The sequence below is a fragment of the Lutra lutra genome, chromosome 2, assembly GCF_902655055.1.
Source record: "Lutra lutra chromosome 2, mLutLut1.2, whole genome shotgun sequence".
Taxonomy (NCBI): Eukaryota; Metazoa; Chordata; class Mammalia; order Carnivora; family Mustelidae; genus Lutra; species Lutra lutra.
The window spans coordinates 48,902,812-48,920,710 of record NC_062279.1 but is presented as its reverse complement, the minus strand read 5'-3'; the positions used below and the strand labels follow the sequence as shown (position 1 = coordinate 48,920,710).

Here is a 17,899-nt window from a genome sequence, read left to right as displayed (position 1 = left end):
AGGAGGAAAAGAAAATAAGAAAAAACACAGTCTACAGTATTTTTGTTTAGTAGCTTGACCAAAGGAAGATAAAACAGAATGTTATGAATAACTACACTCATGTTTGGTAACTTAGATGAAATGGACAATTTCCTTGAAAGTCAAACTGCCAAAACTCAAGAAATAGTCTGCATAATTCTATTTAAAGAACTGAATTCAGATAAAAATCTTCCAATAAAGAGGCCCAAATGGTATCATTGGTGAATACTATCCAAACTGTAGGGAAGAAATTATATGAAGTTTACCCACATTCTTCCATAACTTGTGAAGGCAACATTACACTGACCAGACAATGAAATTAAAAGGTAAGGAAAACTACAGATCAACATCCCTTATGGACATTGATGCAAATATACTCAACAAAATACTAGCAAAGGAATCAAAGCAATATTCTGGAAATTCAAGGCTGGTCCTACAAAGGAAAATGAATGTGATTCACACACCAACATTATGAAGGGAAAAAAAGACATGATGGTTTCAATAGATGAAGAAAAAAAAAAAAAGAAACATCAGATGAAACCCAATATCCATTCATGATTAACAAGTCTCAGAAAACAAGGAATAAAAGGGAATTTCCTCAGTCTGAAAAGGCCATTTACAAAAGTCCTACAAATAACCTCCTTAATGAAGACTGAATGCTTGCTTCCCAGGACTGATGACAAGGCAAGGATGTGTCTAACCTCACTACTGCTTTCACCATCACCTAGGTCAAACCAGTGCAACAGGACAAGGAAAAGAAATAAAAGACATTTGAAAGGAAAATTTTCTAGAAAGATTGTAAAGAAAGAAAACATTTATTACAAATAAGCTGCAGACAACACGACTGAATAGAAAACTTCTAAAAATTTACCTAAGTGGATTTGGTATCAGGATACAAGATCAATGTACAAAAACCAATTGTACAATGAACAATTAGAAATTGAAAATTTTGTACATATACACACAGTAAACTAGTAACAATGTATGTGCAAGATCTGTATGCTAAAAACTAGAAATACTGATAAATCCATGACCCACATAAAACAAAGCAATATGCTGCCTTCATGGATTGGAGGACAAATATTAAGATGTCCGCTCTCCCTGGTCTATGCATTAAGGGCAATTATCATTAAAATCCAAGAGGTGTTTGTTTTTGTTCTCATCAAGAGGCTGACTCTAAAATGTATAACAGAAAGGTAAAGGAACCAAAATCGCAAAATGTTTTTGGGGGAAAAAAAAAACCACGTTGATTTACTGGCTTATGGAAAGCTACAGCAACCAAGGCAATGTAGTATGGGTGAAAGCACAGATATATAAACTACTGGAACACTTTTTAGAAAAAGACTAACATGGTGCCAACTGATTTTCAACAAAGGTACAAAAAAAAAAAAAAACAAACTTCAACCCATCTGTGGTGTTTATGTAATGTTTATATGTACCATATGTAAAAAGTAACTTAAATGGATCCCAGACCTAAATGTAAAAAGTAGAAACTAGTAAAGTCCTAAAAATAAAAAATCTTTGTCACCTTAAGGTAAGCAGTTTTCTTAGATAGGACGCCAAAAGCATAATCCATTAAAGAAAAAGTTGCTCAAGTGGACTTTGTGAAAATTAGGAACTGCTGCTCTTCCAAGAGCTCTGTCAAGAGTAGGAAGAAAAGAAGCCCAGACTGGAAGAAAATATTTACAGAGCACATCTTGTATCAAGATTATGGAAATTAGTATCTGGCTAGAAATTAAAAAATTAGTTACTTTTGACTTTTTCAATTTAATAAAGATAAGACATGGGATTTTTTTTGTCCATTAGTGAGAGTGTGATGATTTGGGTAATCCCATATACTTGGTGGAGCTTCCAGTTTTGGAAGGAAATCTGACAAGATCTGTCAAATCTTAAATATACCCATATCCTTTAATACAGAAACTCTATTTCTAGGAACCTATGCTTAAAAATCTTGTACTCAAAACAAAACAAAAAACACCTTACACTCAGGTACTTGTTTGCAAAAATGAAAAAAAAAAAAAATCAGCCCTTACAACAGACTGATGAAATAAATAGCAGATCCACCAATATGAGGCTATGCAGACAAGGAACTCTTGCTAAAAGTGTCTTCTGATCTGGGAAACTGCTCAAGACACATTAAGTAGGGAAATAGGACATAAAACTGTATACAGGATCCCATTTTCTATGAAGAAGGAAAGACAAATATGTTTTCTCTGCATGATGAGATTGCTGGTGGGGTATTTTTCCTTTTTTGTACTTCCTGAAAAACATGTATTCTCAGGATATAGAAGTTACTTTGTAAAAGGAAATGGTGTCCCATAGTTTAACTCCACATAAGTTCGACGTAAGTCAACATGTAATTCCTGGGCTCCTTGTAAAGGAGAAAGCGAGCATGGCACGTAAGGATGGGATTTTGCAAAGGGGTTGGCAGATTGCATAGGCTATGACTGACAGCTCAAAACTTTTGTTGCTTCCCCAGTAAGACCGTGACACACACTGTAACTGACATGTGGGTTCCCCCTCTATCACTGAGCCCTCAATTGAGTACTCCTAGTATTCATGTTGAATATTGGTCTTATCTGGACTTAAATATCCTTTGGACTTTCCCTTCACTTGGCTCCCAACTTAGTTTTTAGTAATTAAGATCTTACAGTACGGGAATAGAATTCTGCTGATGCATTCTTAAAAATACCTATTTAGGACTTAAACATTGCCCTCTAGTGGGAAGCCCTCAAATAATTTATTGCTGTTCACAGATTAGAGCAGAAACTGTGGCTAGAATATTAAAAGAAAAAAACTACTAGCTTCCCCCTCCATGCTAGTTTCTTTGCCAGGTTTCCCCTTTTGGAGGAATCTTTGTAGTGCACTCATTATGGTAAGTTCTGTGCTAAAGAGGAACTTTTCACATGTATTAACTTTAAGTCCATAAGGTGGGCAGTTCTTATGTTTTTTTAAAAGTGGCCACTTCTTAATGCTTACACACACAGAGGTTAAGTCATAGCGCTAATACCATTATGCAATAAAATGTCAGGGAGACAAAAAAATTTATCTTATCATTATGGCTAAAAAAGTATCTTCAGCAGTTGAGAACATCCCAAGACCTTTAATTTCACTTTTCATTTAATACTACAGTTACAATATTTTGGCCTCATATGCATTTTTACAAAATGAAGCAGGGTCAGGTTCAAAGATTTTGGGTTGAGGTGTGTAAAAGAACTTTTTAGCCACAGACACACACACACACACACACACACACACACACACACACACACACACACACCACCCCCCGCCACAGCTTCAGTTATTGAACTACTGAATAAAGAAGATACCCCATAGAGTAGTGCTCTCAAATACTAAATAGATTTCAGTTCTCAATTACCTAGCATTCACCTTTTTTCTCTTCTCTTGGTTTGGTTTTGTTCTTTCAGAAGTCTACAGTACTATCTCCACTTGAATATGTATGTGATCTTTAAAAAAAAAAAAAAAAAAGGATGTAGAAGCATTACCTAAGAAGGTAATGATTCCACTAAAAATACTGTCAGTAGTGTTCAGGTTTCACATATAAATTTTCCAAGACTAAAAACCTATTACTTGAAATAAATCCTGTTACACACAAGAACATGTTTTTGTATTTCTCATTTTCTCTAGGAGTATCTGTAACCAGAATCCTCACATTGAAGATTTGAAAAGATCCTCACTTAAAAAAAAAAAAAAAATCCTCACAATTTGAAAGGAAAAAAAGTACACGAATGTAGTATTTATTTCCAAAAGACTAGGCTTCACAGAAGAAAATTTAATATCCAGTAGTTGTTATATAAACTTTTGTTTACATACAGAGATTCATAAAGTAACTATTGCCCAGCCACTAAATAAAGATCAAAGTAAATTAACAGAATAAGAGTTTTTTTCCTACTCTAATTTAAAAGGAAAAAAAGTTTTAGATAGAAGGGATAGGATATGGAGGTGTCAAGAAAATAGGAGAATACAAGCAATTTGACAAGACTAAGTTTATTCTAAGCAAAATTTTTATTAATAAAAAGATTAACCATGACCATATGAGATGAGTGGCTGGGCTTAGAGTCTGCTACATCAAATAAATTAAAAACTGATAATTGAGAATATCATTACAATTTATAATAGCATTCTTTTATAGAGGCATTTTAACTTTAGCAATGTTTCTCTTAAACATAAAAAACTAACCCTTATTGTCATGGGTGAGAATCATCATAGCTACTGCTGACTCAAAAGAGAATTTCCAAGAGCTGTTTGGTGATATTACCTCAAGACCTACACCCGAACTTTAGGGAAACAATCTTCCAAAAAGATCTGGAACGCCTGATAGGAAACAAGTATCAGTGTTTGATACTGTGGCAGGAGGATATCCCACTTCAAGTGTGAAGAATAAATAACACAAATTAAGAATGCACCCAAGACCCCCAAATAAGTTAGCAAAAGTGCCGTTACTTTAAGAATTATCAGACATATGTGTTTAAATACAAATTCAAATTTGTTAAGTCGAAAAGATACAGTAATTTTATTACATAAAATTTCTCCTGTGTGTTAAAAATGTTAACTTACAAGAACATAATATTTGTATAAGTGTAGAGGGAATTATGGTCGAATTGTCTAATCATTTTTCATTGATGAGAATAGAACAGTAGGTAGTGGACATAGTCGAAGCACTCAAGAGTCCTCGAAAATTCAAGGTTGTCTATTACTGCTCAGCCAATACACACTAACCATTCTCTAATAATATAAATGCCTACTTGATTTTTATTTTTAAAAATAAAGTCCATTTGTTTCTCCATTAAAGCTTCTGCAAGACTGACAAAGGTACATTCTACCTATTAAAAATAGGAGTACTCTTCATCTTTGGATAGGGAAATGTAATCATATACAGATTACTAAATTTTTATTTGAGGCAGCTCTTGGGAGTCCATTAAGCACTTTTTGAACACTATACCTTTAAAGTTTGTCTTTAATAGTAATACTTTGGAAAACCAAAAATAGAGGAAAAACATCTATGGCAAAGTACATTTCATTCAGATTTGATAGCAGTAAAGTACAAAAAAAAAAAAAAATAGTGCAGTGTCAATTTTCTCTGTAAATCACTTGAGAATAGTTTTATGTTTTATGATTGAATGACAAAAAAAAGTTTTAACCTGTTAAAAAAGTTTTTTAAGTCTTTGACTTTAGTAAGGCAAAAATGAAATTAAGACTGTAAAAAGACTTTAAAAATGAAGTTCTACAAATTTGGTTCCCATTTACAACAATTTCATTAACAGAGGAGTTAAGTGTAGATACAATGTATCCAATACTCATAACCACAGTAAAAAAAAAATCTCTAGCAATTTGTAGATTGTGAAATCCTTAGTAATACCAATATATATTCAAAACTTGTTCATACAGAACCAAGATCTCTCCTTCTCCAGGTAAAAAGAACACTTGTTAAAGATAATTAACAAAAAAACCAATTAAACAATGGAAACTCATTTCATTTCACTGCGCCCAAAAGTATGACACAAAATATTGGCTTAAAGAGGTAGATTAAAAAGAAAAAAGAAAACCAGATTCTCCATTCTTTGTCACTTTTATTCAGTAGTAGTATTTTTTTCCTTATTTTCGGTGCCAGACACGGCAAGGAGTGATTACAGCCAACTGTTATTAAAACATTTGTTCGCAACATATACCCCCTTTACCACTGACCCCAAACTGACTCATTTTGTGTGCTTTCGTTCTTTCTTTTTTTAATATACCACCACCAAGACTGGGTGGAGGGGGCGAGGGTAAAAGAGATGAAGGGGAAGAGTCCAGGAGGCCAGAAGAGGAGGAATGCTACAAGCCACAGTAAGAATGAGCTGTATTTAATTTAAAAAAGGGGGAGGGGTGTACCCCACAAATGATACAGTAATGAGGATACACAATTAAATCCCGTAAGCATGACTGAAGGCTTTCACTGTGTTTGACGTCATCACAATGGAAGGCATAAAAAGTGGAGTAAATCAATGTTGATACAGTCCAATCTAGTCCATTAGGCAAGATGGTGCAAGAAGTCATTTAAATTAAAAGTGCCTACCCTTACCTACATGGCTAGCAGACATGGAGAACACCACAGTGATGAATCCACAGAGATTTCTCCATGTAGCTATAAAAAATGTGTTGTCGAATGGCACATTGTCAAACACTGGAAAGGGGCGCCACAATGGACCTCTCTCTTTTTTAGGTACGAATGCTAGATTCAACTATCTCAACTAAGCAGGAAGTGGGCTCTTCTGCTGGGAATGCCAACCCTAATTCACTTTGTCTTGAAATATATACAGATTGTTTGTAGTAGCTACAGCAATGATATTTTCCTTGGGGTGCCAGGCTGTATGAAGGATTTTCTTGTTGAAGTCTAAGCTGTCAACACTTATTTCATCCTTCTTTCGCTTGCCACTTGCACAGACTTTTCGTGGTTTCAGAACTGTGCGAGGTTTGTTGTTTTCCCGTGATGCTTCTAGGGTTATGTCTCGCTTTGTGTTCCTGTCAAACATTCTGAAGAAATTATTGTAAGATCCAGTCATGACAACACTGCAAAAGCAAACAGGATGCAAGTAAGTAAACAAAAGTTTATTTCCAGTAAAATGATTCAGTGATGAAACCTAGCCTATTACCACATAGGAAATAGCTACTTCAAGCTGATCTGGATCTAGGGAGAGGGTTGCTGACACCAACCCAAGGACCAATTATTCAAATAAACTAGTACTAGTCTGGTACTAGTTAGTGGCAATTAGCTTGGATTTCTATTAATAGCTCCTTTTCAGAACTACCAAAACTATCACTGAAGTTGAAAATATTCTCGAAAGTAGCTTCTTAGTAGTACTGAAATAATCTCTGCTGAATATATTTTTGCAACTATAGGTTTTGTGATTAACCAAACTGGTAGCTTCTTCAAATACCAACCAGGGGATCACAGGTTCTAAAACCCTTCAAAATTCATGGTATATAGTTATTCATAAGAAACCAATACATTACTTTGTGATTTAAATTATCAACTACAGAATCTGCTCCCAGGATGTTGTCTGATTGGGAAAATGCTGTCTTATGAATGCTTTTAAGGTATCTGGGATGCCTGGGTGGTTCAGTCCACTGAGCGCCTGCCTTCAGCTGAGGTAATGATCCCAAGGTGCTGGGACAGAGTCCTGTATCAGGCTCCTTGCTCAGCAGGGAGCCTGCTTGTCTCTCTCCCTGCAGCTTCCCCTGCTTGTATGTGCTCTCTCTCTCTTAAAAAACAAACAAACAAACGAAAGCCTTATTCTGTGATTATTAAGAGTAGAATATAAATATTTTTCTTCACAGGAAGTCATTTTACCTATTGCATTAAATACAGTTAAAGCACTTTTTCTGGGGACAAATATTTTTACAGTATCCGTTTAATCGTTGCCAAATTTTAACCTTACCCAGGGTACCTCTGTCAGTTCACCTTTCCATCCATCACTGCTCAATGTTTGCTAAGTTTAAGCACCAACAAGCAAAACCACCCAAGTCTGAAACTATTAATTTAGAAAGGGTCTGGTGCTACTATTACATACCATGTTCTTCCATATGGTTTAAATTATTTTTTAAGTAAGATTACAGAATATCAAGGAACTGTTTAAAGTAATGCTTGAAAATAAGTATTTTTATGTTATCATACATTTTATACAGGTCATATATGAAATATAAATGATTACCATCTATTCAGTAATGTCAAGTCCTCCAAAGGACACTTGACAACATTTTAATCAAACTCAAACTGGTGCACATACCTGAGGGTAATAAAACTCTTTTAATATGAATTATGTATTTGGATTGGTACCCCCATATTATCTGAATTTGTGAGATTTTAATAATTAGAACACCTAGGTCGATGGCTCTTTGTAAATTTTAAAAGGTTTTGGTAGGTCAGCATTTCTATGGTATACCTGCCCAAAATGTATAACCTGAATCAAATTATGAGAAAACATTAGGTAACACTCAGATTAAAAAATGTTCTATAAAATCATTGGCCTGTTTTTCAAAATGCCAAAGTGGCAGGAGACAAGAAAAACATGAAGAACTACTATTCCAGATTAAAGGAGAACAAGACAAGACAATTAAATGTTATATATACTTTGGGACTGCATATTTGACTGGATTTTCTTCTCTGCTAGGAAGGATACGGCCAAGAGGGCTGGTGAAATTTTAATGGGCTCTGTGGATTTGAGGGGAGGACTGTGCCACGGGAACTGTTTTGCTTTATATGACTACCCTGTCACAATGTAGAAGAGACTCTTATCCTTTAGAAAATGCTCATTAAAAAGTTTAAGAGCAATGGGCCACCATGTTATTGGTTCACAAATAAAGAATGTGTATCTATTTGCGTGTCTTTACAGAGACAGATATAAAGGAAGAGACTGACACAGCAAACAGTAACAGGAGACCCTGAGTAAAGGCTAAATAAGACTGTGTCACTCTTACAAATTTTCTCCCAGTTTGAAATTATTTCAAAACAAGTTTTTAAACAGTAAGGGAAATCAAGAATTTCTTTTTGATAATGGAACATAACTTAAAACCGGCAGCAATATGTTTCAACAATGAGAAGAGCTGGTGCAGTGGTGCATCAGATCCTAGTGTATCAGTATCTTCTTTCTCTTCCTGTCTGCAAATTTCTCCTTTCTCTTCTTCCCTTTCCTTCTTCCTTCCTGATGGCTTAGGGTTAAGCAGTGGCATTCAAAGGCAAACCTTGCTTGTTCTGAATCTAGGTTTACTGTGGCCAGCCTATTTCTGGGTGTCATGTTACATTCAGATGAAGGTAATATTAAACATCACAGCAAACGTAAGTGATCCAAGTTCTAGCATCCTCTATAACACAGAACACCATGATCCTTGAATGTTCTATCAAGCTTCACTGATTAAACTGTTAAAAAGTACATCTAATGACCATGAAGGCAAGCTTAAGTAATTCCAAAACTGTCTTTTCTAACGTTTTCTGTTCTACTGGAACACAATAAATGGTAAATAAATATTGATAAGGAAAAACTGAAAGACTTATTTGTCCTTCGAAATAATGGTACCACACATTTTAATGATACAGTAAAAATGAATCATACACTGTGGCAAAGTTGTAGATTATAAAAACCTTAATTACTCAGGTAATATGGTTAAAATGACATATGGTAATCCCACTTCTATGAGATATTGATGTGATATCTGGAAAAAACTGGTGTTTAATATTCCAAATGAAATATCTATTGCCTAAATATTTCTCAAAAGTTTCATAGATGAACCACCAAAGTGAAATTTCGCCATTTTAACAGTTGTCATGTCAAAGATGTCACTGCTCTGGTTCATAAAAAGGAATATTTAAAGATGTTTAAATCATAACTTAAGATAACTACATTTTTGTGTATTTTCATATTTACTAATGAGACAAAGTTTAATTTTTATTTGCTATTATTGCTACAAGATTACTGAATTTATTTCAAGCAAACTGAAGGAAAAATGTAGTAAGGATTTATAATTTATGTCAATCATACTAGAAGTGAAACAGAACATTTTTTTCCTCCAATAAAAGGCTGATTTGAATGAGAAGTTCAAATTAAAATCAATTACCTGTCAGATCCATTCCAACAACATTCAAATTTATCAAATATGCAGTCATTTTCATATAGTGAACAAAGTTTACTTCTGAGGTATTCATGAACCTGGGTTTTAAATATAAATATATTATTATAGATATACTTAACTTCAAGATCTAATTGATATTAGAAAAATATTTAAACAAGTCCTTATTTTTTTTAAAGGAATATACAGACACACATACATACTCTGTAATCTTACTAAAACTCAACTCTCTTAGTAACAAACAATAAAGGCGTTTCATCCTTCTCACGAACAAAGCTCTCTTCCATGAACACACATTTTCCTACTGTAGGACAGAGAAAAATACCCTTTGGGGCATGACACATGAACTCTACAAGCTGGACTAAAATATTTAGGCTAAAATACATTTGAAAGTGGTGCAGATAACAGAATAAGTAAAGACTACTATATCAATAGTTGAATATGTTAACACCTGTTTTTTTCAGTCCATTAACTGCTGATTAAAAAAATACTCAATATTATGTTTTACTTCCTTTTTAAATACCATTTTTGGGCATAAATAACTGAATCCTACATTATCATTAAAGTGCATATGCTATGGGGGTGGGGTTATGGATATCGGGGAGGGTATGTGCTATGGTGAGTGTTGTGAAGTGTGTAAACCTGGCGATTCGCAGACCTGTACCCCTGGGGATAAAAATATATGTTTATAAAGCTGTAAAAAAAAAAAAAAAAAAGAAAGAAAGAAAGGATGAATCCCCAAGTTTTGTAGCAACATGGACGGGACTGGAAGAGATTATGCTGAGTGAAATAAGTCAAGCAGAGAGAGTCAATTATCATATGGTTTCACTTATTTGTGGAGCATAACAAATAGCATGGAGGACAAGAGGAGATGGAGAGGAGAAGGGAGTTGAGGGAAATTGGAAGGGGAGGTAAACCATGAGAGACTATCGACTCTGAAAAACGATCTGAGAATTTTGAAGGGGTGGGGGGTGGGAGGTTGGGGGCACCAGGTGGTGGGTATTGTAGAGGGCACGGATTGCATGGAGCACTGGGTGTGGTGCAAAAATAATGAATACTGTTATGCTGAAAAAAATAAAAAAATTAAAAAAAAAAAAAAAAAAGTTTTTCGATAGGAATATATTAATGCCTGGCTTTAAAGCACATTCCTGTAGAGTAAATTTTATACATATTCCTCTCGGTACCTCCAATGCGAGTAGATGTAGTAAACTCACATTTTGGCTTAGATTTCTCAGTCCACACAGGCAATGTGAATTTCAGGCTATGAAAATTAATAAAGGTAATTTATAAATAAAAAAAAAAAAAAAAAAAAAAAAAAGTGCATATGCTATGCAATTATAACTGACCCTTGAGCAGCTCCAGGATTAGGGGTGTTAATCCCCCTGCACAGTCAAAAATGCACATATGGGGCACCTGTGTGGCAGAGTCAGTTAAGCATCCCACTCTTGGTTTTGGCTCAGGTCATGATTTTGGGGTCTTGAGACTGAGCCCCATGTCAGGCTCCATGCTCAGGGTGGAGTCTGCTTCAGATTATCTTCCCCCTTCCCTGTGCCCCTCCAGTTTGCACTCTCGCCCTCTCTCAAATAAATAGGTCTTAAAAAAATAATTCACATACACTTTTTGACTCCCCAAAACTTGACTACTAAGAGTCTACTGGGGGGACTTACTGATGACAAAGTTAACACGCCATTTTATGTCTGTAGTATGTATTATGTACTGCGTTCTTATAAGAAAGTAAGCTAGAGGAAAGAAAATGTTATTCAGCAAATCACAAAGAATATACATTTGCAGTATTCTACTGTTTTTATAGACAAAATATCCAAGTATAAAGTGGACCAACACAATTCAAACGCTGTTGGTCAAAGATCAACTGTATACAGTTACTCAAAGCATGCATCATTGAAAAAAATCTTATCACTTGATATTCCTCACAGAATATCAAAAACTAATGAAAATGTACCTCTTTTTTGAAGTATAATTCACTAGGATTTCACAAGGGAATAAACCAAAAGATAAATAAATTTGGTATTTAAAATGTACTCTGAGAAATAATGCATTTCAATATTAACACTGTTAAATTACAAAGGAGGAAAGTCCCAAAGCTTTTGTTGTGATGGAGTGGGAGGGAAGGGGTTGTCTTGATCTCACTAATCCTTTTTACTTAAGAAGAACCTTAAAAAAGAATTAATGATAGAAAAGAGTAGGTACCTTCCCAATGCTTAGAATTCCCTGTTCCTTATGAAGCAACCTAAAATCATTTTAAGTGTCCATTTCAACTTTTAAGTATAATGGAATGATTCAGGCCATGTCTATGTGACATTACGTGCAAATTTGTTAACTATGAGGAACTGCAACTCAGGGAGGGGTCAGGATAGAAGGCAAAAACTTAGTAAGATCAAAATACCCTTTAGTCACACAAAGCTCAGGAAGATGCTTATATAAATTCAACAACAGCTAAATCTGCATACGTTGAGTATAAAATGTAACTCTACTCTGAATCACTAATCCAATTCAGCATAAGCAGAAAAACTGCAAATTAGGTTAATCATAACAATTCAGCAAAGTTCTAGAATCCACATATAGGGTTTCCCACCAAACAATTTTAAGAGTATGAAATTAAGATCCAAATCAATTTTATTCTCAATGGCAACGGGGGTGGTGGTGGTGGTGGTGAGAAACAGCAGGAGATAGATCACAATCTTGGAAGTTATACAAATTTAACTGAAAACAAAGCAGTATGTATCTCTTTGCCGTTGTTTCAAGGTAGCATTTCCTTTAAAAATTTCAAACCAGAGACACCTGGGTGGCTCAGTGGGTTAAGCCTCTGCCTTCAGCTCAGGTCATGATCTCAGGGTCCTGGGATCGAGCCCCGAGTTGGGCTCTCTGCTCAGCGGGGAGCCTGCTTCCCCTTCTCTCTCTACCTGCCTCTCTGCCTACTTGTGATCTCTCTCTCTCTCTCTCTCTCTCTCTGTCAAATAAATAAATAAATAATCTAAAAAAATAAAATAAAATTTCAAGCCATTAAGGAAGAATCTTTATAGTAGTTTATGTTTGTAAAAGAGTAAAAGGCTTGAGAAACATCATTTTAATTTTATAGAAAACACACAACATAAAGAAGGTACCATTTACAAATTCTGTATTCTTAAAACAGTGTTAAGTGTCTCCTATACTGTAGTTTAGGGTTTACCCCACGTTTCTGCTCGCCCCCATTCCTGTCCTCGGCTGTGCATGTCTTTATTCTATTCTCCAGAAGAAAGGGATAGGGGATCGATGGTGGCTGACTGACAAGAGAACCCAGAACTAATATCCTGGGCTTTCAAGCCCTTCTCCTTTAGCCTAAGACAACAGTCATCCGCCGAAAGGCAGAATGTCAGTCTATTTGACTGGGCACGCCAAAGTTAAGCTCCAGTTCAACTACTACTGCTCATACTCCAACCAAGATGGGCCATTCTCCGCAATCTTCTTCCCCACCTAGACCTTATTATTCTTCCTCCTCATTTTAAATGCAGACAGCAGTGTGGAAAAATGGTGTCAACAGTGAACCAAACTGGTAGCAAAATCACCTTTTAACTGAACAGACAACACAACCTCTATAAAAGTATACATAAAATCAACATATGGAAAAGCAACATACTTATGAATCTCTGAAGGAAAACGCCTAAGGGTCCACCCATGCTGTACTGGGATTAACACATAGTACAAAATCCCTTTCTATGAAGACTTAGAGTAAATAGGGCATATGCTAATTGAAAGAAAAAACTGCAAATACCTGGTATGTTTCCACAGGCCTGTTTTCCATATTTAAGTCCCAAATTTTGACTGATAAATAGTCTCTAGTCATCATATATCGACCACTATGGCTGAATTTTACATCAGAAATAGAGGAGATGATTTCAGAAAAAAAAGACCTGTTACTGGGATCTTCAGGTTCTTCAAACACTAAAAACAAGCAAAAAAAAAATTTTTTTAAAAAGGGCAATTTGTAGAATATTCTGGCTTGGACAAAGCACTTGCTGAGACAACCATTCACAAACTTCCTAAGAGTGAGCTGGAGATGACAGGCTAGTGCAGAACTGAAAAACATCTCTCTGACTATAAGAACATAACCTTCCCTGAAAGTTTCTTAAGGGGAATGACTTAACATTGATATTGAAGATATAAAAGTATACAGTATCTTCCCAGGGTCCTATAGCTGATTTAGCAGAAAGAGGAATAGCCAGGACTTCTGATTTCAAAGTGCACCAGGTCTGTAGGTTCTGCATATACCTCCATAACTTTGCCTGTATGTTCACCACAAGGGAACACACCATCCATATTTATACCAGATTTTATTTTTTTTTTAGCGGCCAGGTATTTTGGTAACAGGCATGTACCCATTTTTATGAGTTTTAAAAACACTTAACAACATGAAGACAATAATAATGCAACCCCTTAATTTTTTAACCCAGTGTTTTTTCGAACTTTTTTTAAACCAAGGAAATCTCTTCTCAGAAAAATCTTCCTAGAAAGCTCAAAACAGAAAGCAACAAAGGGAGAGCAGGAGGAAAAGAGAAAAGGGAGGCAAGGAGGAAAGGAAAAAAAAACAAAACCAACTCTACTTAAGAGTTAGAGAGCCCAGCCCCAAGTTCTCCCAAAATCACATTCCATTTAAAAATATATCCACTAGGACAACAACAGACATGCTCCCAAGAGAGCCTTTTATGGTCTTCCAGTAGAATGACCTATAATACCTCACGTGGAGTCAGGCAGTTTATTACCAAAGGGTACAGGAGGCCCTGGGCACACAGGTTTCCAGATTTATAAACCCATGTAAATGTAGTCACTATGCCTGATGCCACTTTCAAAGAGCAGAAAATGTTACCATTTGAAAAAAAAGACGAAAACACTTACGTTTAGAATGCCTATCACAGAGGGCAGAGGCCCTCATGTCACATAACCGAATAGTTCCTTTACTGCTGCTGTATACAAACGTGTTGCAGCTGTTTGGATGGAATTCTGCTGCCGTAATCACCTCTGTTAGCTCTTCCATATTGGCAGGCTTGATATCCACAATATCTGGATAGCATTTTATTAAGGAATTTCCACTTAGAAAAAAGGGCAAATATAATTTTACATTTCTCAAGTTTGAAATTAATTCATAAACTTAACCACAAGGATTAATTCTGAATTGCATTATACTCCTTATAGGAGTACAAATCCCAGAGGGATAAAAACTTCTAATGCTTGGGAAAAAATCTTAGAACAAACCATGTTAGAATGTAGATGGGCCTCTTTTTCTGAGTATGATGCGAATCCCAGAAGCCATAAGGGAAAGACTGATTAAGTTTATCTTCCTATATTAACAGGACTTAGTGTAAATTCTAAACAAATCAAAAGTAAAAAACTTCAAGGGGGTAAAAAAGGGAACCTATCTGCATACAAAGGAGCTGATTCACTTAATATTTTTAAAAAGTGCTTTAAAAACAAACAAAAACCCCGGTAAGTATATAAATTCAATGAGAAAATGAGAAGAGAACAAAAAGAAATATAAGTAGTTGATAAATAGGACTTTTCACTAACTAGACTGGTAATGAAGGGAAACAGGCTCTTTTATATACTATGGGCAGATTATGAACTATAGTAAAGTGCTGATTTTTCAAATGATGTCTATTTAAAAAATATAACATTAACACTAGCAGTAATAACTACATGTAACAAGACCTTTAAAGAAAGATACTTAAATACATTTATAAACAATCCTAGGTTTATATGTATATAGTATACTGTGTATGCCAGGTATGTCTGAATCACACACTTGTACATGTACAGAAAAATCTCAGAAGGATAATATAAACAATGAAAGTGGCGTCTGGAGAAGTATTTCTATTGCCTTTATACCACGATGACTTCTATGAATTTCTTTAGCCAACCTCACTAAGAATATTTTTATAATTATAGATAATACTCTACAAATTTGTTTTATTAAAAACTCAACCATTAGGGGCGCCTGGGTGGCTCAGTGGGTTGAGCTGCTGCCTTCGGCTCAGGTCATGGTCTCGGGGTCCTGGGATCGAGCCCCGCATCGGGCTCTCTGCTCCGCAGGGAGCCTGCTTCCCCCTCTCTCTCTGCCTGCTGCTCTGCCTACTTGTGATCTATCTCTCCCTGTGTCAAATAAATAAATAAAATATTAAAAAAAAAACTCAACCATTAAAAAAACTTTTTATAGGTAAAACTGTATTTAATATACATAGTAGTATTATAGCAAAGTATTTAATACTAAGTACTAAACTTACTATAATAGTACTTATAATTCTAAGAATCCTATTTTTTAATCAATGTATCATGCTCTTTAGCAAAGAACTTCCCACACTATTTAATCACTTAAACACAAAGAAAAACTGTTATAAAGTAAGAGGCTACTTTTAAAAAGAAGAAATAAAAATACACGGAGAGATGAAAATAAATCTAGTATGGGGCACAACATGTCTTCTTTACCAAACACCAAAAAAAGAAACCAAATGGATACTAAAACTCCTGTCTGTAATCTCCAGATGCCAAAGATTAATCCGTAAATCGTCTGCAGATAAATATGTTTCATAATCACTATTAATAGAAATTGAGTTGATGTGATATGTATGAGCATTGGCAAATATTCTTCGTGGACTGGCCTCAACCATTAGGTCCATGGGCCTAAAGACTGGCACCTGTCAATAAGACACATGAAAAACGGTCATCACAAAATGCTCACTATTTACAATGGCACTTAAGGTTCAGTTCTTTATCCTAGTTTTTGAGGCAACACTATAGTATAACAGTGCAGTACAGTAGTTTATATAGTGTAATATTACACAGATTTAGCTTTATAAAGCAATTGACATTGATCTTTATAAAGTATTGAAATGAAAAGAAAAATAAATAATTTTGTTAATTTACCTTCTTTTATAGATAGCAGTATTATTAGAATTTGATGTGCTTTCTAGTTCCAATCTTTTGCTGGAGACTCGCAAAGCTAAATGTTTCTGGTTTGGACTGGCTAAGAAGGAAATTAGCTCAGAACACCTAATTCTTGGTATTTCTTAGCTTGATCTAGAATATCTGGTCCATTTTTACCTACTTTCTTATCTCCAAAGCAAATTAATCTTGATACTTAAGGTCAGAATAGCTGACATGCAAACCATAAGGGCAAAAAAGAGTGTGGTATTGTATAAAACGGTCTTGTATTGGGTCCTGGATCACCCCTTGGCACAGACAGACCTTTATGTGGGACAGTTATTTAAAACAGGAATTTTTAATGTCCTATCTGGTTATATACTTTTTGAGAGGGGGCAGATTATCGTTAATCCTATTCAAGTTGTTTAGGATCTAGAATATGTAGTATGAATACAGAACACTATCAGAGTTACCATCATTTTTTCTTAAGTACTTACTCGTAGTGTAGTGACTGTAGTAGGATCTCTATACCTTCCATCTTCCTCTTTCAAGTTATACCCTTCTGGTCTTTTGTCCCTTTCACTGATTTTCCATAATTTTATTGTTTTATCTGGAGAGAAAAATGAAAAAAGTCCTCAAAAAAAGAATACTGCTAATAGAAGAAAAACATTTTAAGGCATATTCAAACACGCTATCTCATAGTTACCTAAAAGGATCCCAAGAATACAATCTCTTATATGACTTAATAAAAAAAATTTCCTATTACCTGGCGAATAAAGACACATATACATAGAACTACAATACAGAAATGACAAATTATACATTAGTGGCACTCACGGTACCATTTTTTAGAAAGAGTTGTATTTATTTATTTATTTGAGAGAGAGAGAGCGAGCGAGCAAAAGCGGGCAGAGCAGCAGGCAGAGAGAAACAAGCTCCCCACTGAGCAGAGGCCTGACACTAGGCTTAATCCCAGGACCTTGGGATCATGGCCTCAGAGCCAAAGGCAGACACTGAACTGACTGAGTCACCCAGGTGCCCCTCAAAGTACCATTTGGTATTAAAATCAAGTCACAACCAGGTCCTTGTCCTTTAAAACTAATTAATCCTGGGGGGGGGGGGGGGCGTTGTGTTTGTGTGTATAAGCACCTACATGTCTGTAAATACAAACACATACATACACATACACATTTTTTAGAAAAGAATGGAGTTACTACTATAGCCTATTATCTAGAATAAAAAGGATAAAGGTGTATCCATCTCCTTTATCTCCTAGGATTTCTAACAGATCCTACCAAAGACTCCACAAATTCCTACAAAGACTGGATGCCTCTGTTTGAATCTATCT

The 17,899-nt window shown here is 35.3% G+C and overlaps 1 protein-coding gene across 2 annotated transcripts in view; it reads right to left on the bottom strand.

Annotated features, from left to right (window-relative positions):
- Positions 1 to 5,589: 5,589 nt before the first annotated feature.
- Positions 5,590 to 17,899, bottom strand: part of PPP2R2A (protein phosphatase 2 regulatory subunit Balpha) — a 92,819-nt gene continuing 80,509 nt past the window's right edge. For both annotated transcript variants that reach the window (XM_047717388.1, XM_047717387.1), the window contains 6 exons: positions 17,049 to 17,161; positions 16,148 to 16,325; positions 14,533 to 14,697; positions 13,412 to 13,581; positions 9,631 to 9,722; positions 5,590 to 6,588 (listed from right to left, as the gene is read on the bottom strand). In XM_047717388.1, the coding sequence (XP_047573344.1) occupies positions 6,309 to 6,588; positions 9,631 to 9,722; positions 13,412 to 13,581; positions 14,533 to 14,697; positions 16,148 to 16,325; positions 17,049 to 17,161 (998 nt within the window). In that variant the 3' untranslated portion in view covers positions 5,590 to 6,308. The remainder of the gene's footprint in view (positions 6,589 to 9,630; positions 9,723 to 13,411; positions 13,582 to 14,532; positions 14,698 to 16,147; positions 16,326 to 17,048; positions 17,162 to 17,899) is intronic.